Source organism: Rousettus aegyptiacus, unplaced genomic scaffold (genome assembly GCF_014176215.1).
Source record: "Rousettus aegyptiacus isolate mRouAeg1 unplaced genomic scaffold, mRouAeg1.p scaffold_m13_p_3, whole genome shotgun sequence".
Taxonomy (NCBI): domain Eukaryota; kingdom Metazoa; phylum Chordata; class Mammalia; order Chiroptera; family Pteropodidae; genus Rousettus; species Rousettus aegyptiacus.
In genome coordinates this window covers 143,529,721-143,557,247 of record NW_023416306.1, presented here as the reverse complement: position 1 = coordinate 143,557,247, position 27,527 = coordinate 143,529,721, and the positions used below count along the sequence as shown (strand labels likewise).

At 40.8% G+C, this 27,527-nt stretch overlaps 1 protein-coding gene and 1 pseudogene across 1 annotated transcript in view; one reads left to right on the top strand and one right to left on the bottom strand.

Annotated features, from left to right (window-relative positions):
• PRKCH (protein kinase C eta) overlaps positions 1 to 27,527 on the bottom strand; it is a 196,036-nt gene that overhangs the window by 131,934 nt on the left and 36,575 nt on the right. Inside the window, exon 2 of the mRNA XM_036217840.1 lies at positions 6,389 to 6,452. Coding sequence (XP_036073733.1) covers positions 6,389 to 6,452 — 64 coding nt within the window. The remainder of the gene's footprint in view (positions 1 to 6,388; positions 6,453 to 27,527) is intronic.
• LOC118601391 lies at positions 21,094 to 21,212 on the top strand (annotated as a pseudogene).

Here is a 27,527-nt window from a genome sequence, read left to right as displayed (position 1 = left end):
GTCTTTTAATGGCTCTTCACACCCTGGTGTTCTCTTATGCTCTAACACCCCTCAGCCCCTTGAACTCACTGCTACCAAATCAGACCTTGCTTTCCTCTGGCACCCAGGCACCTCGACTAGCCTCAAAGTAGTGTGATCATGCAGTTTATCACCTAACCTGGGACCCTTCTGAGAGTGAAATGTGGTGTTGATAGTTACAGCGAACAGACCATTCTCTGGCCAACCTTCACATAAGACCCTCCCAAGCCTCTGGTCACATCTCCCACCACACTCCCCCACCTTCGGCATCTCCCCACTACTTTCAGTTTCTGAAATATGTCCCTGTTCTCTCACCTCTGTGCCTCTGTACATTCTGTACTCCCCTCTTGAACTACCTTACCACCGGCACATTTCTATTTATCATTCGAGCATGCTTTAAACTTCACCTCCCCCGTGAAGCTTTCTCTAAAACCTTCTGGCTGATCTGACTACATAGTCCTGTGGGCCAATACCGTGCCTTGGATTTATTCCTGCAGAGAGACCTGGGCCCCTGCACTGCACACTGCTCCCTCCTATGAGCTCCTTCAAGAACGTGTCTATGTCTTGCTCATCTTTATCTCCCAGCATCAATGGTGACTCAAAGGTCCGCACCTAGCAGGCATTCTTTATGTCATTTCTCAGTCATGTCTTACATTTAATAAAAACTTTTTGCCTTAGCTGTTATTTCAGCATAATTAATAAAAGATAAGAAGATGAGACAAGAAGAAATAAGGAATGGTCATTTTCTTTTTAAATGAGTTTTGAGATTGCAGAATCTGAGCTAATGGAAGAACTCTTCTAGGAGGCCATGAAGGCAAACAGGCAAGGAGATAAACAAACATTATACTAGTAATTCTCCACTAAATGCTTGGAGTATCTAGTATAAAATAAAACCAGCGCTGAAATAAAACATTCTCAGTATGTATGGGGTCCCAGGCAGAGGTGGGGAGAATGACAGGAATCTTATTGCCATGACAAGAGGAAAATGGAGATAAGAATCCCACTAGCATACCTTCACACTGCACTCGAGGTTTGCAAAGCACTTTCCTATGCATTACAACATCTGACCTTCAATACAACCCTGTGAGATGGAGATGCACCCTGAAGCTCAACTAAAATCTCCTGAGCTTTAACAACCCTTCCCGGATCCCAGGCCAATGCCCCTTTTGCATCTCGAAACACACCAGGCAGGCTTCTTTGTGTAAAATCCTTCAGCATCCAAGATGAGAACTAGAGCTCCAAATGTTCTATCAACTAGCCTGTCACTTTATAAGGCCAGGAATAATTTAGAGTGGCTGACAGAGTGAAGCCAGGACATTCTCACAGTGCCAGGATCAGGCTGCTGCCAGAGCTGCAGCAGACATGTTAGCGGGCAGAGGGGTTCTATCTTCTCCTCCTATAACACACAGAGAGGCAGCTATCACAACCTCTGCATTTGACAAAGGAGCTGGGCTCTAAGGCAACAGCAACATCCAAGTTCAAGCTTAGCCCCAGCCTAGGAGCCAAATTGATAAGACGATGCTCTCACAGAGAGAGAGAATAGATCTGAGGTTCTAAAAATATATTCCACACACGGATGCCATAGCTCCTAAAATTTCAACATTAAAAATAAATTTCTCATGGGCCATACAGCTCTTATAGCATCTTTTAAAATCTGTAGACATATCTAAGAGAGATAGAGTACTAAGATATCAATCATTATTATTTTAGTGTGAATTAGTCCATGAATTCACCATCTTCCTTATTAGCAACTATTCCTGGAGAGAGGAGATCAATGCATATATTATTAGAGCAGGAGACACTTGAAGACAGAGCAGGAAGGTATAACTTACAGGGGAGGGGATATTACCAAAGATGAACTTGGCCTGCCTTGCAATTTTATCCAGGGTCACCTCTGAAAAAAATACAATTTCAATGACCTGGTAAGAACTCACTCCTAATAAGATTTGACATTCGTTTCTTATCACTAAAACTAATAAATTAATACAATGAGAACATCCAGGAGTATTCCAGTGCAAGTTTTGATGTCCCTAGTGTATAATTAAGGAAGAGAGAATCTAAATAAAACTTAGTCTTAGAAAGCTGATGTGACTCTAAAAAAAAAAAAAAAAAAAAGTCATGTAAGGACCATTGCACAGCCAGACCTGGTCTAACATACACGGCCTTACTCTGTTGGTCCCTCATAACTTAATGCAGACAGATACTTTGGCACATTCAGAAATCTCACTCGCTCCTCACTCATGTCTCATATCTCACTGCTGAGTTTGCCTAGACTATGCTTGTACCATTGCTCCATGTGCTGTGAGGATGTTCTTTCTACAGTATCCTGTGATACATTATTACTACATCTTATTCAACTGAGGTGTGAGCGGACTCGTTTTTCTCACAAATCCTATTATGTACAAGATACTAAGCAAAACAAAAAAACCTGTGAGCAGGCAGAAGCCCCCAAACTGTAATTTGAACAGTTTTTTCATGTTCAAGTATCCCAGATTTCTGCTAGTTTCAATATCAGAACAGAAAGATAAGATGCAACAATTGAGACAACAGATTGAAAAACATTAACATTAAAACAATTCACCTACATAAATAAGAATAGCTGGCTGAGAGGAGAGAAAACCATATCTCACAGAAGGTGTCACCAATTGCAAAATGTCAACGCTAAACAGACTAGCCATTAAGTCACATGTTTAATAATCTTTACAAGGATTTTACTAATACTGGAGTAGCTTGTAATGGACTAACCCTCCAACAACAACAACAACAAATTAAAACCTCTAGAAAATATACTTGAAAATAATTAGTTGAAAACACTGGAGAACAACCCCCCAAAAGACAGATATTACAGAGAATTTGATACTTGAAAGAAGGGAATTGCATTGGGTCAGATATCGGTCTTGAGAGTATTATGCAAAGTGAAATAAATGAGGTGGAAAAGGACAAGAACCGTTATGGTTTTACTCATAGGTAGGATATGAAACAAAAATCAACTAATGAACAAACAAAAACAGACAAACTCATAGATACAGGCAACAGAACGGTGGTTATTGGAGAAGGGGGTGGGGGAAGACGAAGAAGGCAAAAGAGGTCAAGGTGATGGAAGGAGACTAGTATAACGTTGTATACCTGAAATTTACATGATGTTATTAACCAATATTAATAAGTTCAGTTTTTTAAAAAAGATCCATAATTATAGGCCATTCCCCAAGTTTATTTCAGGCTGCACAAGGTCAGGCGAATAGAACTCAAACAGAAAGCTACTGCTTCATTTGCTCGAAGAGTAAAATGACATGATTGAAAAATACCAGCTAACTGGAAATTGAGCAGAGAAATCTTGAAAAGATGGGCCACAGAGCGAATTCTCAAATCCATAAATTCCTCAAATCCATGGCCCTTCTAAAATATGCCTGGACAAGGGAGACGCGGAGCAGTCCAGGAAAAAGCAAGAGCTAGAATCCTGAAAGATATGAGTTGAGATTTCAGTTATGTCCCACTGTAGGGGAGAGTGTAAAGCTCGAGTCTCACACAGTAAAAGGGACTTAAAACACCATGCATGGGCTTTCCATCGAAACCCCAGATTTCCTCTACCAGTGAGTGAAGATTATGTCTCAGGACTATGGAATTTGCCCAAGAGCTAAAGAAAAAAAGTTTTAAAACCCCACTCTTGAAAAGCCTTTATAATTTTAACGTGATAGGCAGTTGACTGCTAGAAAACAAAGACTAAAGGAGAAAAACAATATGATCATCTCAACAGATAAAGAAAAAGCATTTGCCAAAATTTAAGTCACTCTTGATTTAAAAAAATAAATTATCGGCAAACTAGGACTAGTCTAAGGAACTTCCTCAATTGTGATAAAGGACATCGACAAAATGCATACAGCTGACATCATACTTAATGGTCAAAGACTAAATTCCTTCCTGCTAAGACTGGTTATGAGGCAAGGAAATCTGTCCTGGGGCCTCTGAGCACAGTAAGGCACAAAAAGGAAATAAAAGACATACGGTTTGAAAAGAAAAAGAAAACTTTATAGACATGATGGTTTACAGAGAAAATCCTAAGGGATCTACCAAAAAAATACTATTAGAACTAATAAATGAATTTATTAAGGTTGCAAAATTCAAATCAATATACAAAAAAAAAAATTCATTTCTAAATAACGCTAAAACTAACAATTTCAAAATGAAAATTTTAAAATACTATTTATAACAGCATCAAAAAGTTTAAAATACTTTGGAATACATTTTTTAAAACAGGCAAGCTCTCTATATTGAAAATTACATAATATTACTAATTGATATTGATGAGAGACATTAAAAACCATCAGTAAATCGATATACCACATTTCTGGATTTGAAGATGCTCACAACTGTTAAGATGTCAGTTCTCCTTGAAAAGATTTATAGATTTAATAAAATTTCAATTCAAAATCCAGCAAGATTTTGTGTGGAAATTGATAAGCTGACTCTAAAACTGACATTAAAATTCAAAATACTGTGGATAATTAAAACAAATTAACAAACAAAAAGAACAAAGTTGGAGGACTCAAACTACTTACCCTTAAGACTTACTATAAAGCAACAGTAATGAAGACAGTGTGGTACTCGCATAAAGATAGACAAAGAGTTCAACAGCAGAGGCAATCCACATCTACAGTCAACTGAATTTTCCAAGGTGATCCAGTGAGAGAAAGAAAGTCTTTTCAACAAATGGGTGCTAGAACAACTGTATTACTATATAGGGAAAAGAAATCTCAACTCCTCTACACACGACTATTAATTTAAGAGGGAACAAAGACCTAAACATAACATAGACCTAAACATAAAAGCTAAATCTATAAATTTCCAAATGAAAACAGAATATCTTTGTGACCCTATGATGTATTTCTTAGAGAGGACATAAAATATATAAAGAAGAAAGAAGAAACTGATAAATTGGACTTAATTTTTTTTAAAAGTCACTATTAAGAAAGTGAAAAGGCCAGTCACAAACTGGGAGAGAACATTTACAATATATATTTCTCACAAAAGATGCATATCTAGAAAACATAAAGAATTATAAATCAATAATAAAAAAAACAAACCCAGCATCAGAAAACAGGCCAAAAGACTTGAACTGGCACTTGGGCAAAAAAAAGGTTGGAGAGAGACCAGTAAGCATATAAAAAAATGTTCAACATCAGGGAAATGCAAATTAAAACCACAAGATATTATTTTGTACTCATTACAATGTCTAAAATTAAAGAGATTGACCATACCAAGTGTTGGTGAAGATCTGAAGTAATTGGAACTCACCTACATTGCTGGTGAGAGTACAAGAGTACAACCACTTTGGAAGACCATTTGAGAGTTTCTTATTCAGTTAAATATATATCTATTTTACTACCCAGCAATCCCACTGTTAAATATTTACCAGAGAAATAAAAGCATATGTCCACAAAAATTTAGGTACAAGAATGTTTATAGAAGCATTATTTATAATAACAAGAAACAGGGGAAACTCTAAATGTTCCTCAAAAAGAAATGAGGAAACAAACTGTTTTACATTTATATAAGGGAATGAATATTCAGCAATAAAAAGAAACAAAATACTGATATATACAATGATGTGAATGGATCGCCCAGAAATTATGCTGACACAAAAGAGAACACATTATGGAGTTCCACTTATATGAACTTCCCAAACAGACAAAACTAATCTACGGTGAAAAAAATAAAACAACAAAATATTGCATTTATTGTCTTTGGCAGCAGGAGACTGACTGGGAAAGGAAACAGGGAACCTTTAGAGTGATGAAAATGGTCTGTCTTGGATTGGGGTGCTGGCTACACAAGCTGTATGCATTTGTCAAAACTCAGACTCTGCACTCCTGATCTTCATTTCACTGTATATAAATTTTACCTCAATTTAGAAAAAAACTGGGGAGTGAGAGCTGGGACAGCACTGGGGAAGAGGATAGAATCCCTTACAAGACAGAATGAGATAAAGAAAAAAACCACGATCCTTACTTTTAACAAATTCAGAGGCAAACAAAATAATTGGCCCCAAAACATGAATCTAAAGTATAGTTTAACAGACATGAATCAAAAGAGGCAAGAACCAATTCAGCTAAGATGATGATGAATAAAAACAAAACTCAGCATGTTAAACAAAACACAAGATTGCCAGATTTAGAAAATATATATATATAATCTGGCAACCCAAACCAATAGACCATTAGACAATAAGATATCAGCCAGTCTAACTTAACCCACTGAATTTTTTTAAAGCATCTCTTACAAAATACTCTTTTTATAATTTCCATGACAGAAACTCACTGAACATGAATTAAGATTACATGTGCACCATAAACCACCCAAAACTCATCCTTACCTTCAGTGAAACTTCCTGTTAGGGTTATTACTACAAATACTTTCCCTTCTGGCTCCAGATCCACCTAGAAAGAGAGAAAAAAATTGTATGTTATATTCTTTAAAATATTTTTTATGGGTGTTAATTCTTTACAGAGAGGCCTAAAGTCATAGCCATAAATCAGTTCTAAGTCTTTTCATGAAACAGTAGAGGGGTAAGAATTAAGTGAAAATGTAAGAAACTGTAATGGTTGAAAATCAAATCTAAAAGAAACAGTTATTTCAATGTTTCCTTTCTCCTGAATTTTATTTTCTTCTATTTTGGCTCTGCATGGTATCAGGAAGCACCCATAAACATGGTCATTGTTTTTGAGATGTCCCTATCCTATGCACACCATTTATGAGAGCAGCATTTTATTAAACCACATGGTAGTTACAAGGACTAGAGAAATAATGGCAACATATAAGGCAACATATAAAGTAATGAACAAATGTGACATGGTCAACTGCAAACCTTTAGTTTTTAGGAGGTAAAACATAAGACGAAAGGAGTGTTGTCTCTGTCTAACCATTTCCACCTAAGTGAGGTTAATCTTCAGGAAGCACTAGGGAAGGTATTTCAGGAGCTTTGCATTCACTAATGTTCCCAGGAGTATCAACGTTCCATAAAGTTCCTGTCTATGAGTATATATATCAAGGTATACATTCTGTAGATGAGGCAGCTTGAAGTCATTCACTAGGCCCCATCCTCTGCACGTGCTCCAGCTTCTCAAAGACCTTCTTCAAATAGCATGGCCCCAAGATGGGGCAGCACCCTCCACATCAGCTCTGATCACACTAGCCCAGGCAGGCAGGTTCTGCTTTCCTCATGCTGGTGCTAACCTTGAACTACCCGTAAACACCTCTAACTAAGTCTTAGATTGTGAGGTTCTGTTGGACCCAAATACACAACTTTACAATTGTCCTTAAATAAGATCTTGTCAGATTCAGCCCATTTCTGCCTTTGGCCTCTTATCTAAGAAAGAGAGAGGTCCAGAGAAGATGAGCATAAATATGGATAGACATTTTTGGTAGAATATTCAATTTAAATAAACTGCTAATCACATGGTATGGTAGAAAGAGCCATGAACTAGCCTGGGACATAAGTTGCGGCCCGACTGCCACAGCTGGCTCTGGGCAAGGTTCTTAACCACTCCAAGCTCCCTGTTGTCATCTAAAGATCCACGACGTCACTACTCAGCATTTCTGACATGCTTCCATCAGATGATCTCAAAGAACATTAGCAGTACTACTTACTGTACCTACAGGTGACAAAGACTGAAAAAAGAAATGCACCGACTTTACCCTAGCTCACTACCACATACTTTTTAACACATCTTGATCATAAACTTTTCAATATAAAAGTTGCCTGCTTTGTACTGACTCAGAAAGCTTTATCTACATAGCAGCCTATTCTTATAAATCCTCCTTTACTCTGCATAAAATTTGCTTTTAATGTGGTACCACACTGTAAATCACCCTAGTCTTCACATCAGCTGCTTACATCATAACTACTGCTAACTTAACTATACCCCCTTAACTGTCTTAATACCACTGTGAACTTTTATAGAGCAATTCTGAAAATAGAGCTCTCTTGAGAAATGACTAAACAGGATGTCAGTCTCTAATTGTCTCACTCTCTGCCTTGACTTGTTTCAAATCAAAAATATGTTATTTTTAAAAACCACTCCACCATCTTCAATATAAAGGCCTGGCAGAGCCACACACATTCGACCTCACAAGGTAAAGTTCTGCTGGCACAGAAGGAGCTTCTCCCAGCCTGGGGACAGACAGACTGCCAGGGCACCTTAGCAATCCTCCAGCCCACGGCCAGCCCATTAACTCCCTCAACATTCCTGTGACGGCCTGCAAAGAAGGTTGCCCCACCCCAACGGGTCAGTGGCTGCTCTGACAGACATCAAGAGATTCCACCACTTAGAATAAAGAGCTCTCACGAGTAAAACAGGTTTGCTTCCACATTCTTGACCCATGCCACCATTGTGAAGGAAAAGCCAGACTCAAATGCCATCTTTAAGTCCAGTCTATCTAAGACTTCTGACCTTAGAACGGGGCTTTACAAACTGCAGGTTGAAACTCATTACTAAGACATGAAAACAATGGAGTGGGTTGCACATGACAGGAATTTTCAAGCAGAATAAAATGGAACAAAAATATGAACACGCCAAGCAGCAAAAGAAAAATTACTATGTCATTAAATTTTCTGTTTGCAGTTTTGTATGCGAGTATACTGGGTTTTAATGCAAAAATGTATGTGTTACTGTCACAGAGAACAGCACTTTAGTTTTGCGAACTACCACTCCCTCTAAATGGTTCAGCTGGGATTCTACCATTAGCTCCAGAGTGGACATATGACCCAGGCCTTGCCAAGCGGAGCACTTAATTCCTCCAGACATGATAACTGGCCTAGAACTCACACATGCCCTACACCTGGCCATCTGGGTAATTGCTACTCATTAACCTCAGTAACTGGTTCGGGGTTGGACACAAAATCCTACAGATCCAATTACAAATCCTGGATCTACAAAGACGACACAAGATCTCACTTCCAAACTCCTTAGCATGGCACATAATCCTGCATACTGTGTCCCCATCATCCAAACACATACAACCTGTATCCCAGCCTCTTTTAGTAACTCATAGACTCTCCAGGGAGACATATCTTTCATTTATGTGAGAGATCAACAAAACATGTTATGGGTCAGGCAGCATACTAGAGAAATGTGGTCAAAATGTGAAAAACACATTAACCTCTCTGAAGTTTATTGCCTAGCGATTTGGGGCAGGTAATCTTTCTGGCTGGGAAATTCTTTCTTTTTTACCTCTCAAATTCTCTATTTGTCCATCAAAACTCAATTAAAAATTCACCTTTAGAGGGAGACCCTCCCAGAAACCTTTTAGACAATCGGACAACTCTGCACCATTAAGGAGATCACTGCTGTAACCCACATCATATTGTAGTCATTATGCCCTGTCCCTGAGGACCTTGCCTTACACATAAGGGGACTGAAACAGTTTGGCGAATGAGTAAACAAATTAACAAACATGGACATCCCAAGTAGTTTCATATAGGACATGGTTTCTCCTCCGTCACCATTTTAATCAGTTTCCCCAATTTCTCCATACCCCATTAAAGACTGAACATCAGACTGAAGGTACAACCTGATCCTCACAAGGGAGAGCAAGATTATTACCAACCTTGATCTTAACAGTGTCCTTTACTGATGCAGCTACAGACTGCATGAGCCCTTTGAGAAGCTCTGGTGAACCAGCTCAAGTTTGCCATCAACGAAAATGTGTGCATCTTTTCTATGTGTTATAAGGCTCTGCTTCCCACATCCTGTGCAGTGGTAAGACCCAAAATCCAAAGAGCTTTGTATTTTTTCTACAGAACTTCAGGTTGTTGTTCTAGGCCCCAACGTTCACTGGATACTAAATCCAGTTTGTTCATTCACTTTCCTTCTCAGCTTTATAGCCACCAGTGTCAGAGCCTAGGTTAACTATACCATCATCTAAAGCATACATAGTTGATGAGACTTTAAAATGGTACTATCATTTTAGAAATAGTTTGACATTTTCTTAAAAAGTTACATACATACCTCCCATTTTATCTAGCCATTCCCCTCATACTTACTCAAGAATAAAAAAGCATATACGTATACAAAGATATGTAAACAAATGCTCACAGGAACTTTTAAAAAAATATGGTATAGCCATACATAGAATCAAAGAATGAACTACTGAAACATGCAACAACGTGGAAGAATAAATACTGAATGAAAAACACCAAACAAAAAATAATACATTCTGTCTAGAAAAGGCAAACTAACCTACAGTGAAAGAAAACATATTGGTTGCCTGGGGATGAGGGTAAGGAAAATAAGACAAGTAGGGAGGCATTAAAAAGGGCATTAGAGAACCAAAGCAATTAAACGGAGAAAGAACATTCTTTTTAACAAATAGTGCCAGGACAACTGTATATCCACATGCAAAAAACTGAACGTGGGCCACGACCTCATACCATATGTAACCATGAACTCAAAATGGATCATAGACTTAAAGGGAACAGCAAAAAGTATAAAACTTAGAAGAAAACATAGGAGTAAATTTTCCTGACCTTAGCTTAGTTAGGTGATGATTTCTTAGATATGATATCAAAAGTGACAAAAAATTTGATAAATTGAATTAGATCAAATTAAAAACTTCTGTGATATAAAGAAAAAAAAAAAAGTATCTATACCTCACCGCCCAAAGACCCTTTCCAAAATGCTGCTCTCATCTCCTTTCCTTGTCAAGCCTCTAGTGGGTTCCCAGAACCTTCAGAATAAACTCACTCTGCTCCACGTGGCTTTCTGCGATCCCCTTTTTCTGCCTCCCCACTAATTTATCCAAACTTCTTTTTCACACTTCCATTCTTTAAACCAGCTCTTCCAGCCAGGCCCGACTCCTCACTATCACACGCCACACCTTTGCTCATGGTGTTGTTTCTGCTTGAAAAGCCTTTCTTTCTTCACCTTTGCAATTCATTCAAACCTTTACTGAATTACTCCTAGGGCTGGGATTCCTGCCAAGTGCTCAGGATTCCCAGAGCAGCTCCCTGGGGCTGCAGGCGGGATGGGTAACCGATTGCACCTGGTGTAGATGATACAGCTACGGGAGACAAGTGAAGGGACTTCTGCCAGGAAGATCTTAACATGCACATTGATCCCTCCACTCTCCAAATGCCTACCTTGGTTATTACCTTAATAGTTATCTCTCTGCCCTTGAACAATCAGATACAATTTCATATACTCATAACTAAGTCTGTAAGCTCCATTACAGACACTTTCACATTCCCCCAAAGGGCCTGGCAGAGTTCCTTAAACCAAGTAAACACTAACATAAATCTGTTGATTTAGACTAATGAGCTGAATTGGAAGGTCATTTAATCACCTCAACTTCTTCACCTATAAAATAGAGAAGATAATATTTTATCGTGTAATAAATATTGTGTGACAGCACTTAATAAAATACAAAAGCATGCCAAGATGGCCCCGGGCACACCAGGAACGCATAGACTACACAGTCCCCTTGCCCAAGAATCATATTCCGTTCCCTTGACATGCCCAGATCTCCAGCACCCCTACCCTCCCCAAATATATCCCCTTAACCAATGTTTGCTTTTTCTTGGCATCACTTTGTAAAAGTTGGGCAAGCCCCTTAGATCCCTGACTCAGTCTCCTTGTCCATGAAATGAGAGGACTGTCTCAAAACCTTCCTGGCTCTGATGCCACATGATTCTAAACAGGCATGAATAAAAGCCTGCACGCAAGACTCAACGGAAACACTCATTTAATTAACTCGTAATAATTTACAATCATTTCCCCTCACAAAAGGCATTAGAATTGATCAAAGACAGGAAACTTCTGGCTCCTTAATATTCATTTTGAGCCTGAGATAAGCAGAGGGATCTAGCATATAAAAAGAAAAAAACAAACAAACAATTCTTTACTTGAGCAAAGGTAGAAGACTCACCTAGACTCCATGGGCCTCAAGCCAGCCATCTGGGATATTCAGATCACATTACATCTGTGATGGCTAGGTGGCTCGACTCTAAAACATTTCTAAGTCTTATTCTAGAAATAACAAAAGAACCTAAGATATGATAAAGCATTTCACAATTCTCTTTCAGCTGAAACCACCAGGCTTAAAAATGAGAGTTCAAATTCCTAGAGGAAAAACATTCTTACTGGGTTGTACTAACAACCAACAAGAAAGTGTGTGGCTGTGGTCTTTAATAACAAATAATGGCTACCGTGTCTTGAGCTCACCAAGAGCCCTACTAGATGCCTGCCCTGCGTTATTTCTAACCTTCACCACCTGCAAGGTAAGTCTTACCATTACAGACAGGGAAATGGAGGCTTAGTGAAGTTATGGAATTGATTAAGGTCACCCAGCAGCGAAGGCCAACCCAAGATCCAGACTCAGGGAAGATCCCTCAAGGCTGCTGTGACTGCATCTGCCTGTGGGTTACTGCAGGTTTGCCCGCTGCTTTCTGTTCCGCCCAAAGCCAGCCTTCTGGCATGTTGGGTCATCACATCACCTGTCTTCCCTAGGAACTTGGGTAAGACTCGTGCCATCAGCACCTGAGGGTGCTCCCTGCCAAAGGCCAGCCCTCGTTTTTCCAGCCTTGCCTCCTCACTGCCAAGGCCAGTGGGACTGGCACCAGCCTGATGGTGTCACCTGATGGCTCTCAATAAAAGCACGAGGCAGGAGCTGCTAAGCATGACGAGTCTGTGCTGGGGCCGGTGAAATGCAGCAGGCAGCTCAGGTCCCATTAGTCAGCTGCCTGAAGGACCTGAGTCAGTGTCATGTGCTACAGACACACAATACATCCATGGCTGTGGGAAGGAATTTAAAGGAGAAGGGGGTAAAAGAGGCAAATCCTACATCCCTGCTGATTTTTTATCTTCATGTGTATAACATCAGACAAGTCTGTGTTAAAAGCACACTAACAAATACCACAGATTAAAACCAATCAGAAAAAGATGATCAGGCAAAACCTGAACAAAGTAAAGCTTACCAGTTTTGATAGAAGTTTAAAGTGAAGGAAAACACTCTTTTTTAAATTCTCATCTTGCTAAGTCTGGATCCTATGTGTGGTTAGAGAAAGGGCAGGGGGTGAAGGGGGTAAGGAGAGCTCCAGGCTGTGACCACAGCGCTGGTACCAGGTCACCTGGCACCTGCCCTAGCAAAGGAGGGAGGACCGAGCCTTTACGTCCTTTTCATATCTAATATTCTACGATTCCAAGTCAAAAACAGTTTCTGAACTCCACACAGCAAGACATTCTAAGACCACTAAAGAATCTGTCTCTAATATGCTCGCAATAACTCTCCCAACTAAACATACCCACAGAATCACTATAAATTTAAATTTAGAATTATTTCAACTCAAAGCCCATTACCCTTATGAACTAGCATTAAAAAAATATATCTTCCGGCAACAGTAAAACTCTTTTGTATTAAAATTTTTCAAAGTTTCTCTGCCCATAATGAAAAATCAAGAATAAAGTTAAGACTGGACATCGCTGAGGACTAAAATATTTTTTCTCTGCCGAGAGAGACCTAAGGATAGATAAAAATGGTTTACTGTATGTTAAAGTGCTGTGTGTATGTGTCTCTCTCAATCTTTGACACCAATGCCCAAGGAACTGAAAATGTAAATTAAATTAAGGACACCTTAGGCTCTCTAAAACGCTGTGCTATGATTCCCCCTCCTTGATCCCCAGAACTAAGAAGGCAACGCCCTTCTCCTCCAATAAGGTGTCCCCAAGGACTTCTTGCCAGAGCAGACCCTGACGTGAGAGAGGAACCACTGTAATTGTGTTTCCTCTCCATCCTGTGTATCCCCCACATTAAAAACACTTTAAAAGGGCACTTTCTGCATAATCTTGTGTCTTCTCTTGTCTGCTGGGGGGGCCAGTCCAGAAGAAAGCATACTCTATCCTTGTCAGGGTGAGGTATTAAACAAAGGGAGCAGGTAGCCGTTTGATCATGAGTGGAGGTCAGCAAGGTACTTTATGGGCACCCTCCTGCTGAGCAGCCTCACAGACTTCTTTCTTCTTTGCAGCCTTCTGGGTCGCCTGGGGAGGGCTGTCAGCCCCACAGTGAGCCACCTCTGAGGGCAAATTCCCACAAGAAAGAAGTAGTAGGAGATGGAGAATCTAGTAAATTTTGCCCCGGAGGCTAAGTTACTCTTCTAGAGTAAACACGGGTATATTAAATATTTGCAATGAAATAATTATTCCCTCCTGCTCTATTCCCATCCTAACATTTTAAACTGAAGCTGTCAGGTTAAAAAAAAATAAAAAAGGGATATAAATAAACCAAGGTCAGACTCTAGGTTAACTTTAGAACCTGGAGGGACATTAGAAAACGCATGAAGCCCAAGTCTCTCTCCTACTAGTTGTCTTACAGTAACACCTTTATTTCTTTTGCTCTTTTGGGGGTAAGGAGAAATGAAAGCTCTGCAGAAGAAAAGACATGAGTGCCCTGCCTAGAAATTCAGGTAGCAGTATCCCAGGTGGACCAGGGATGGGGAGACAGAGGGGAAGTACGTTCAAATGCACAGAGGACCTATTAGGGGTTACACATGGCTGAATGTAGGCTATGAAAATGAGATGGGTCAGAAATAGGGCTGGAGAGGGTAGGGTATCAGATTAATAACAGCCACATGGCTCACTGGGAGGCTAGCCCTGACCCCAGGGCAATAGGGAGCCACTGAAAGGTTTTGATCCAAGAAGTTGCAGGATCATATCCACATGTCCGATCCCTACAGATAAGGATGTTGGAATTATAAGGAAGAGAAGCTGGTAGTGGGGATACATGTTTAAAGGCTATTCCAATGGTCTCAGTGAAGGATGAAGGTGACCTGTGCTAAGCCAGCAGCAGAGGGGATGGAGAGGAAGAGGCAGATGCGAAAGACAAGGGAGGGAACATCAAAAGGACTCTGTATTCAGAGGTGAGGCGGAGGATGAAAGAGAAGTGGTCACAAAGGGTCTCCAAGGCTGATGATCACCGGTGCCATTAACTAAGATAGGAACTCTCCAAAAACAGGTCTGGAAGATAGAGTTCTATGGACGACTGTTACGCATGTCAACTGAGCATTTACTGGGCTCCCCTTAACGGCTTCATAAAGTTCAGATGGAGAAGTGGGACCACCATGAAGATATAAATAACAGACCAATACACTTTCAACTAAATAGGTAAGTGACAACATCGAAAGCACTATTTAGAACAGGAGGAGGAGTAATCACTGGGCCGGGACAGAGCTTCACCTGGGAATGAGACCAGAGTTGAGGTCCAAAGGCAAGTTTCAGTAAGTGGAAGGAGAGACTACCGAGACTAAAACGGCGGTGAGTAGAGAGAGAACCAACATTCGAACACAAACCAGGCCAGTGTGGTTGGAGGAGTGTCCACAGAGGAGCGAGAGAGAGGTTGGAGGCAAAACTGTGGGAAGAGCTGTACCTAGAGAATTTTAGGTATATTATACAGGCAAAGGGCAATCCCTAGAGGGCTTTGATTGTGTAAACTGATGGAGAGTAACATGTAAAAGGGTCATTCTGTCTACTAGTGAACGGGGGAGAGCTGTGGTCTAGAAGTACGAGTTTTCATAAGAGTAAAATTAGTGGAAATTGAAAATTACATAAAGAGAGCTAACAAAAGTACTAGAAAGATCGAAAGAATGCTGAATTTGGGGTCTAGGTGACCTGGATCATGAGTCGGCAAACTATGGCCCATAGGCCAATTTCAGCTCGTTGCCTGTTTTTGTAAGTAAAGTTTTATTGAAACACAGCCGTACCTATTTTTGTTTACATATCATCTATGGAGGCTTTTGTGCTCCGAAGACAGAGATGAGTAGTTGTGACTGAGACCTTATGGCTCACAAAGACAAAAATATTTACTGTCTGGCCCTTTACAGAAAAAGTCTGCCAACTTCTGTTGCCATTAATCAACCAGGGAAAACCGGGGTGAGGAGGGTGGGGAGTGGGAAGGAACATGTTTCAAAAGGAAGGAAATGAGTTCAAATTTGGACACAAAAGTACCCAAATAGAAACATCTGTCAAGAAAATGGGGAAACAAGGACAAACCAAAGATAGGGCTGGGGTTCTCATTTGGGCATCTTTCTCAAAAGGTGATCCCTAAGAGCCTGAAAAATTTTCAAGAACAAAGAAAAGGGAGAAAAGAGACAGGAAATTCATTTAGGAGGCGGAAGAAACACCAGAGATGCAATCTGAGAAGTGCAGTGTCATGGACAGGGGAGGAAGCGGCTTCAAAAAAAGAGAAGCCGCATGCTACAGAGGTGGAAGAAAATGAGGGCTTTAATGGGGTCCCTAGGCTTGGGAACTGAGAGGTAGCAGGTGGGCTTCTTCCATGATACCTTCCCCATCTCTTGCAGCTCTGTTGGAAAGGTCCTCTCTTTTCACTAAGCTAAAGCCCATCCATATCCCTGTACCCTCCCTTGCAAGTTGACTTCTGCCTCTAAAATTTACACTGAGAGGGAGAAAAGGAGGAGGGAGAGGGGAAGGAAAGGGAGGAGAAGAAAGAAGGGAAGGGAGAGGGAGAAAGGGGGAGGAAAAAAAAGGAAAGGGGGGGGAGAGAGAATGAGAACGACAGAAGCAGGAAGGAACATGGAGTTTATATATATTGAGTTGGAAGGCAAAGCTAGAAATGCAGGTTGGCTTTGAATGCCAAGTTAAGAGTTTAAATTTAAGTTCAAAAAATCAGACTAAAAACAGTAAAGGACAGGCTGGAAGACAAGCTAGAAGGTAGTAGACTGGACTGTGGGCAGTGGGCATAGTTAAGTATCTGTTCTTACAGTACAGGTCAGCAGTGGAGGAGATCGGGAGGGAAACATTACGAAAGGAGCTCCAGGTGAACTAGGGGGTTCAGGTTAGGGATGATGAAAAGCCAAGAGAGCTCCAGTACCTGGAAGCCCGGAAGACTTATCCTGGAAAAAGTAAGAAGCACTAAAAGGTCAGTTGGTTTGGGATGATTCTAATTTTTAAACCCTGATTTTGTAGAGAGACATTCGGATAGAAATATTTGGCCAAAAGATAAATGTGGCTTGAAACTTAAAATAAAGGGCTAGGAGAGTTGTAGGAATCATCCATACAATAAGGACAACTGAACCATAGACGGTTGACCTCCGGACAGAGGGTAGAGTTCAAAAGGCAGAGTCAAACACCAAAGCCATGTTGAGAGAAAGGGAGAAAGTGGTACTCACAAGAGAAGAGTGCGGAAAGATACTATAGCGATTTCACATGTTTTTTGCCCATTTATCTTCGAAACAGCCTTCTGAGTAAGAAAAAGTACAGCGCCGTTATCCCCACTGTACTGAACAGTCACCCACAGGTAAATGACTTAATAAATTGGTGGCAGGTTTGAATTTTGGGGTCTTAAGTACCATTCCCACAACCTTGTGAATAGAATCCTAATATATTTATGGCTTTTTGATAAACCTGATAGGTCAATATTGGCCACACAAGAAGGTTTCAGAGTTTACCTGTCCCATTCCCACTTCTTCCTCAATTAACTTTGGCCTGCTCTCAGGAACTAGTTCCCGTCCACAGCCGCAACCCAACTAGAGCATCAGCCGGGTAACAGCCTGACAGCAAACCAATTTCTGAACATCAGCTGGAATTAAAAGCAGAACTGCTTTCAGATGCAACTGGTTGGCAGGACTTTCAGAAGGATGTTAAACCAAACGGTAAGTTAAGGCCTTTGTAATGCTTAGGAAGAGGAGGGGCCTGAGAAAGAAGGTCCGCCAACGGCCTCCCACGCCAGCTCTAAACCAGAGGCACTAAAACATCTTGAACTAGGACTTCTGGGTTTTGGGGGGTTTTTTTGTTTTTTGTTTTTTTTTGCTAAAATGAAAAACCCACCCACTATTTCCTCAGTTATGTCACTTCATTCTAATCTAAACATATCATCTAGTCTCTAACCCCTGCCTTCTAGAGCAGCAAACAAGGCCCCATCAGCCTTTGCCTTTTCCCATACGAAACTGTATTCCAATATTTATTCCTATTTCTTCCACCCAGCAGCACTTTCCAACTTAAAAATGCCTTCATTTGCATAGAGATTTTTTCTAGGGTGTAAAACTATTCCATGTGATGCTGTGATGGTAGATACAGGACACAAAGCATTTGTTAAAACCCACAGAACTTTACGGCACAGTGAACCTCAATACATAAAATTAGAAAAAAATGAAAAGCACTTAGACAGTCTAGAGATACCAGTATGGAATGCAGACCACGACATGAGAATCAATTGTATTAAAATGTATGAAATGACCTCACTCAAAGGAGAGAGAGGGAAGCAGCGCTGACCTAAGCAATTCTGGAAGTGAATGCAGACCCTGTAACTAAAGGCAAAGGGAATGCCAAATAAGCACCGAACTCCAGCTGGATAAGATGAGGGTAGGGGTGGTACCAGTTAACCATTCTGAAACCACGGTATATATAAATAAATGGATGGCAGATGGTAGGAGCCAGTTTTCCACTGTTGGAGTGGAAGTCTGCAGACAAGCAAGGGAGAAATAGAATGAGCTGTGTAGTGCTACACTGGAGTTGGAGGTATCAGTATCAACTCATGTTTGGTTTCATATAGAATCAGACGGATATATAAGTACTTACAGATATATAAGGGTTAGTATACATATACCTATTTCCTTGTTTGGTCAGGTAAGAGGACCTAGAAGCAATGACATCCCAGAAGCAACAGGGACATCCAGTGCCCAGACTCTGGTTTCTAATACCATTCATCAATAAAAAGAACTAGGGCTCATTGGGAAAATGGCTGATTCTGGGGATGGGAAAGGAATATATAAAATGAGCCTGGAGCATCTTATAGTGCCACACGGAACAAGAGAGTACAAAATAATAATAATACCACAATGATGAGGGTATGTCCAAACGGGACACAGAGACCAACTGAAAGAGCTCCCAAGGGCCAAAGCTGGAACAGTTTAAGCAACAAAACAATGTAGTGTTGGATTATAACCTAAAATATAAAATAAATATGCATGACTCCATACCGATCTAAATGAGTGAAGAAATAAATAAATGGCAGTGGGTGGGGGGCGGGGGAGACAAATCTCTTAAGCAGAAGAGTACAAAATAATGTATGCACACACTGCCCCACCACCACCACCAGGAAGTGGGGCATAACTCTCCACACCTCGAATGTGGGCTGAGCATAATGGCTGCCTTCCGTACAGCATGGAAATGGGGGGAAAGGAGTAACTTTATGGGACTTTATGGGATGAACACGAGCTCAGCCACAGGATCAAGGTTCACATCAATAGTCTTAAGTCATGTTGATAGTATCTACATATGTAACATATAATGATGTCATTGATGTGAAGTAATGAAATATGGTACTTCACCTCTGTGGTCTTCCTCCCAAAAACCCCATAACCACAAGAAATATCAGACAAACCCAAATTGAAGGGTTTGTCTACACAATACCTGACTAGTCGTCCTCAAGTTTTTAAGCTCACCCAAAACAAGGTAAGTCAGAGAAACTGTCACAATCTCGTAGAGCTCAAGGAGACATGACAACTAAATCTAATGTAGTATCCTAGATGGGATTCTGAAACGTTAGAAAAGGTAAAAACTAAAGAAATCTGAACTGTGGTGCTTAGTTAGTAAAACATATGGTTATTGGTTCATTAGCAGTGACAAATGTACCTTACTGATGTAAGATATTAATAATAGAGGAAACGGTTTGGGGTATATAGGAACTCTATTATACTATATCTGTAATTTTTCCATACATCTGAAGCTATTCTAAAATGTCTATTTAAGAAAAATGCCTTTTAAATAAAAACTGCCTCCATTGAGCCCTAAATCCAGGTAGCTCTCAGGAAAAATAAAATCTGAATTAGTAATACTACTACAGGGGATAAATATGATTCTTTCACTAAACTGATAAAAAGAAAGCCAGAGGCAGCAGTGCAAAAGAACACCTGACCTTTTTAGATTGTGCGTGTGATGTTAGCATATGAATGTGAAGTTGTCCAGGCCCCAACTTTCCCCATCTGGTGTGGTGTTATCACATTCTAGTCCGAGCTAGTTTTCATATTGCAGTGTGCAGTGTTACTCCACTCTCCTGGAGGAGGCTCAGAGTAAAAACCCTGAGAATTTTTTCTACCAAATATTCCCATTCCTTTCTTCCAAATTGTTTTCAGACAAAGCTGCTGGTGAAGTGTCTTCCCTAAAGCTAAAAGTAGAAGAGAAAGAGACAGGGAGGAAAGACAGAGGGTGAGAGAGTAACTAGTTACAGACTGCTTCCAACTACCATCTAACATAATGAGTATTTTGTGGAGCTAGGGCTGTGTAATGCAAATGACATCATGCCCATTACACTATCTGATTTCACTCAGTTGCAGAAAATCTGAATGGGAACGCCCCATCCAAAAACTGGATAGACTTGGAACACGTTTTCAACAACAGCCAGCTTTTCAATTTTCTCCCCAATGCTAACGGAGTCAGAGCTACAAAAACTCCCAGCCCCCTGAGCTGGAATCTCCTGGCATACTACGTACAAAGGCAGTCCCCAAGCCCAGGCCTAGTAAACCAGCAGCCCATTTCACAAACTCCTCCGGTGACTATAATTAGTTCTTCCTTCACTGTTCTCACCACTCCATCCCACCTCTGCGCAGCCAACAACCTAAGACACTATACAGTGTGTTTTATACAGAGATGCTCCACTTAACGATGGGGATATGTTCTAAGAAATGCATTATTGAGTGATTTTGTCATTTTGTGACCAGTATAGAGTACGCTTACACAAACCTAGATGGTACAGCCTACTACACACTAGGCTCTGTGTGGTGTAGCCTATTGCTCCTAGGCTGTATAGCATGTGACTGCGCAAAACAACATGAGATTAAATCAAGAGTTAGCGAAAATGATGCAATCAAGAGACATGGTAAGCACGAGATGTATGAGGCCACTGCCAGCAGAACAGCATACTGTTTTACAGCAAACTTTTTTATAAGTAGGAAGAGCATACTAAAATAACAATAAAAAGTGTAGTAAGGATGTGGTTCTATAGTGTAGCAGTTAGCACATCTGCTTTACACACAGAAGGTCCTGGGTTCACGCCCCAGTGGAGCCACAGTCCATGGTCTAGGGCCATGCCACCCTGCACAAGCCCAATCCCTTATGATCTTGGAAGCTAAACAGGGTCGGGCCTGGTTAGTACTTGGATAGGAGACCACCTTGGAAGACCAGGCACTGTAGGCATAAATAATAAATAAAAAATAAAAGTGTAGTAACTACATAAACCAGTAATGATCCTTTATTATCAACTATTCTGTACTGTTACTGTATGTGCTATATTTTTATACAACTGGCAGCTAGGCAGGTTTGTTTCCACCAGCATCATCACAAACTAGCGAGTGATGCCTTGCACTACAACTTTCAGATGGCTGCGACATCACCAGACAATGGGAAGTTTTCAGCTCCACCGTAACCTTATGAGACCACCTCCACACACATATGCAGTTCCTCGCTGACCAAAACATCTCTATGTGGCACATGACTATAGTAGGGCTCTCAATAAAACAATAAAAAATAAACATTTCTGCTTGCAGATCATATTAGCTATGTGCCAGTTTAAGAAAGAAAAAAAAAAACTGTGTATTTACTAGAACTTTATTAGAACTCTCTCACCTACTGATATAATTTTTTTCTTTTCAATTCATTTTGGTTAGGTGCTATTAATAATCCAACCCTTCTGGAGAAAGTACTCCCATAGCTAACGCATTAAACAATTAAAACATTATATTTTACAGCTGATTTGAAAGCCAAAGGCCCAGTAACAGAACACTGTAATCATATTTATCAGCCTATGCTATATTCCACAAAACAGTCAGTTTATAGGAATTTATAATAAAATTGCAAAATATAAGCAGGTAAAAATTCAGAATGGGGAAAATAGGAGATCAAAGCTGAGCCAAGTTTAAATGTAAACGGTTTAACTTTTATTAAAGTTGAGCCACAGATTTGAATCTGAATTTCTGAAGCAAAGCAAAAAGGGAACCAGGATCACAAACATGATTCACATTAACCATAATGAAACCACACTGATTTACCAGGAGGAGCAGAGCTTCCAAGGCCCTTAGGTCTAAAGCAAACATCTCTAATGCAGTGGTTCTCCAAGTGTGGTCCCCAGACCAACGGCATCACCATCGTTTGGGAATGTTTTATTAGAAATGCAAATATGAAGGCCTACTTTTAACCTAGTGAATTAGAAACTCTGGGGTGGGGCCCAGCCATCTGTGTTTTAACAGACCCTCTAAGTGATTCTGATGCATGCTAAAGTTTGAGAGCCACAGCTTTAGTGTTTTACACATAGGGTGCAGTCAAAGTAGTTACAAACCAGTTCGAAAATATCCCAGCAATAAGTCAGTGGTGTGTTTCACACAGCGAATTCCAGTAGCATTCTTTAGAGGAAAGCAGACTTACAAAACCCAAAACCATGTGGCCAAGTACATAGCTTATGTGTCAAAAGGAAGTATGGGCTGAAGTATGTTTACCAGGCCTGGCACATAATGAATAAATGCATGCATGCATTGTTGATCCTTCAAACAATTCCCTAGAAGTATCAATTATTATCAATTGTGCTTTGGATGCCTATATCAAATAAATCATTTTCGAAGCCCGCAAAATTTTTTAATGAATTTATTTTAGGAGGGAAAACGCCATTAATCACCAAACATCATTTCATTTTAATTTTTTTTAATTGCAAAAACATTCAAACCTCCACAGCCACTCCTTCTATCAACTCATGCTCATGCCACCATCAGGAGGTAATCAGTGCCCGCCCAAGTTTTACAGATGGAGAAAACCCACAGGAGAGTGGCATGAATTGCCAAAGGGCACTCAGCATCAAGTCCTCTGACCTCTGGCCTAGTTGGTCTTCTTTTGTTATTTCATAAACATCCTTGTGTCTGCTGAGCAATGATTCCATAAAGTCAGCTTTGCCGTTAAAGTCCTTCCTTATAATTCAGTCTGGACGTGTCTTCTTACCTTGGGCATTAGGCAAAGGGTCATAAGCAGGAGGTAGGGTACAGGGTGCTGGCCTTCTCCCCATCATGACACATGCAAGGCTCAAAGCCAAGATAATCTTGGAAGTGTGGCTTCTCTTTTTTTCATAATGAGGGGCAATTTGTTAATAGCCAGGGAGGAGTGATAGGTGGGCTGTGAGTGTAAGGAACCTATAACAGATATTGGAAATAGAGGGTAATGCCCATGGAGAATTAGGCTGGGTTCTAGCACTGCTGTTCAGCCTGTTTAGGTCATAGAGTCCCCTGTCTCTCTCCCTAGCAAACCCTAACTCCTAACTCTGCATCCCATTTCATGAGGCTCTCAGGCATCTGGAGGCTCCCAAGGGCTCCAGGGTAAGAACCTGCAATCTAACTGGGTAATACTTTATTTGCTGTTACAAAAGTCTCAAGCAGGACACAAATTCACTGAGCCATCTCATTCCTTTTAGAATGATTCAAGTCACAGAACCAACGACAGGGGCCACAGTCATCAATCATTCACCCAGTTAGTCACACAGGCACCAAACTGGATGCTGAAAATAGGGAAATCATAGGGGAAGAGCAGCACTAAGGGGTAGCTTAGGCGTGCTGTGCCTCTTGCAAGTAATCTTACCCACAGTGGCATCACACACTGTGACCTTGGTGGCAACTGCATTAGGGCTTACCTCTGACTGACACTCACCACATACACACATATTTGCAATACTCAAGTCACACCATTTCACATTGGTTTTCCTGGGTGTGTCCTCTGAGGACATTGAGTCACACATGGACATTTAGAATGGGGTAGGGGTAGATGTCACTGAGAATTACTAGCCGACTCTACCCTGCCTCTGTAGTTGTAATGCATGTTTTCTCCACTCTCTTCTCTCCTCTTTTCCATTTGTACTTTGTCACACCTTTCTATCACACCTCCTGCCTTCTCTTAGCTCTAGGTCCCCAATCTACCAACATAGGAAAAAGTCCTGCTTATGACCCTTGAATCACCAGTTCCAAAAGTACTGAAGGGGAGGAGCAATGGAGTATGTAGGGGAGTGTGTGCATTCAGGAAAAGAGTTCCTTACTCAAAATATTTGTTTCAGAAATTTTTCATTTAGCGCATCTTACTGCCAACACCTTAGAGAAGGGTAAACCACAGGAAGAGGAGCCACCACCCTACACAGACACTCTCGGAGGGTCCAATTTTCATCATCATTGCACTAAAAGCTCCAGGAACCCTGAATTCCTCAAAGTCTTCAGAACTGAGACAAGTATAAACATATACATAAACATGGATGACTGGTTATATAAGGGTCCACATTAGTTACAGTCTGGGTACAAGCTTCCTTGCCCAAGGAACACCATTCATATTTCCAAAGCAATTAACGATAAGTCAAAATGACTGACGCCGTGTCCCTATATTCAAGAAACCCATGAACTCTGAGACCGCAGTCCCCCAAATGCCAGGGGCCCGGTTAGGTTCACTCGAGTGGCCACTAGCCAATCTGCAGCTTCCACAGAACTTCCTTAAGGACACCAGGTGAACAGGTTGAACTACAAAATATTTTCTTCCTAACTTGGGATCCAGATCCTCTTCCTTATTAATCATCATTTTTTTCTCAAGGAAATAAAGAAATTAAAAAGGATGTATGGTCATGGAAACAATTTTCTTCCCAAAGTAGCAATTTGTCTACTAGTTTGCTTAAAAGGTCTAAAATTTTATGAGTCTTTCCTTACTGGTGGTGGGGTAGGGGTCAAACTTTTGGCAAAATGCTAATTCTTTTCACCTTACTTGGTAAATTTAAACAACAGAAATGATACCCTAGTCTAAAACTGGACATACCTTCCAAAGGTATGCAATTTTTATCTCCTCTGCATCATGGAAGGACCAGGCCTTATTTGCAGAGTTTTGCAATCCCTGTCTCACCTTCTGACAGTCTGGGAGGCAACACACCATCACTCCCTTTTACAGACTGGGAAATTGAGGCCAAAGGTAAGGCAGAAGTTGTAGATCAAGGTTTCAGTAACTCCCAAGTTTCAGTCCCTTTCCTTCCCCTTCATTTTTTTAAGTTAGTACATCCTTCCCTTACCGCCACAGCCCGAAATGACCTTTCTTCTTAAGTCCTATAGAACTTCTGCCTGAACAATGGATCTCTCCATTAGTCATGGAACATCTTGCTATTTAAATCCTGCATAATTACATAACTTTTCCTTTGTTTATGTCTTGTTTTTTCAACTAAATGTGAAGCTCTTTGGGGGCAAGAACAGTGTCTTATGCATCTTCATGTCCTCACATCACCCAGCACACAGACCGCAAAATATACGCTAATATGATTTGTTTGGACATAGATACCTGCAGCTTTTTTTAAAAAAAAAAAAAAACAAATACATAACTACATAAAGGTGAAAATAAAACCTTTTGTGGGAGTGCACTAATGTGCACATAATTTAGCATCAATCTATTGTCTTCCTTAGCATAAGAAAATACTTAAACTTACTTTAGAGCTTTCGGTTTTTTCGTAATAATGCATTCTCTTACCCAGTAAAATTATGTGTTCCTTCCTACCCTCTCTGAAAAAAATAGCAAATTAAAATTGACTTTTAATAGATCATTCAAACCACCAAACCAAACTGAATAGCAAACAATGAAATAACTCTAAAAAGCATAAATATTTAAAGTAGTATCATAAACTATATTCATTGTCAAAGCTTTCTCCTACTTTTCTCCTTAAAGAGACACAAACGCAGACCTTTCTCCACATCTTAAATGACACTAGAATGCGTTCAACAGGATCTCAGAGATACTGAGGTGAGATATCCCTGCATCTAGGAAGACACTGCTCAAAATATTTGGGACACACATCTATCTAGCATGTGTTTGAACATCCAAACAGTTTTTTAATACTACACGTTCAGTCTTATAATTCAGTGTAAATCCTACAAGTTCATCCAAGTGGAATCGAAATTCCTGCTCTACGCAGGGATTGTGGCCTTCACTGCCAGGCCACTTCTGCCACTCACTTTCACTGCTACACCCTGGAACTCCCCTGTCCTGACATCTATACCACCCTACAGACTCCTGCCCTTCGCTCGCTACGCCTGTTCTTCCCTCGCACAGAGACGTCCAAGGCCATGAACTGTTTCTTCCCAGTTCTTTTTAAGGCCTCTCCTGGCCACGTTTCCTTCCCACTCTTACCAGCACCTCCACGTCCTCACACCTGGCTTTTCTGCCGCATCAGCCTGGCAACCCCCGTCCCCACCCCCAATCCTGGGCCAAACTCATCTGCCACCTCTGCTCCTGTACAGAGGCTGGAAAGCCACATACACTGAAGCCACTGTACGTTCAGTTTCAAATCTCAGCTAGGCCTCAGCACATTTTCTTTTACTTTTCCTTGATCGGATCATTTCCTACATGCTTCACTGACTAGACTACCCCAAATAATCTCAGTTCCCTCCAAGCTCCCAATCCCATTCTACCTTGCCTGCTATTCCAACAAATATTTAAGGTGATTTAGGTTTAGCTATCTTAACTTTAAACTCCTTAAAAGTCTCTTCCTCTGGCTTCTATGACATCACAACGTCCACCTTCAGACCCATTCTTCTCCGTCTTCTCTAGGGCTGTCTTCTTTCATCCGTCCCTCCACTTCCGTCTGATAGTCCCTAGGATTTCGTTCTCTGTCCACTGCCTTCTTCATTCTATGTTCATCTTAGGCATCAAACTACTTGTGGTTCTAACTACCACCTCTATGCTGATAACACCCAGATTCACACTTCCAGCCACCCGTCTTCCAAGAGCTTGACTCACATTCCATTTGCAAACGGACACTTTAAAATCAGTATATCGCCTTAGCCGCCACACTAATTCTTCCTCCTACATTCCCTAGATCCATAACGATACCAGAACCTTAGGAGTCATTCTGGTCTCTTTCATCTCATTCGTTCCTTATAGCCAAAAGATCAAAGTATTAAACTTCACATGTTGAGCACATCTCAAGCCTATCTTCTCCTCTGTAAGCCTGATTTCACTGCTTCCTTGCATATCTGATCCTCCCTCATCTGGCCTACCATGATAGCTTCCTGCCATTCAGCCTCAAGTCTAAAATTCACCAAGCCGCCATGGCAACCCATCCAAAAGGCAAATCTGATCATTTACTCTTATTCTTCAACAGCTCCCCATAAGCTAGAGCGTATACTCTAAGCCCTCAACTCACATCGTATACCTGGCTCTTCATGATCTGGCCCCCAACTGTATCACTCCCCTTATAGCTCTTGACTCATTGCATCTTGCTTTATATTCAATTAACTGTGAAAGGCTTGGGTTTACAAGCATACACAGGCCATTAAATGTATTAACACTCATGCTTTTCCCTTAGCCTACAATGCCCTTCTCTTTCTCTCTTGCGCATTCATCATCTAAGTCCTACTCATCATTCAGTTTAGCCAACTTCTCCAAGAAGCCATGTCCCGACCTTCTTTCTCATGCCCTAAGAAGCTATTTCCTATGACCTCCCAACGCCCTGTAATGGCACTC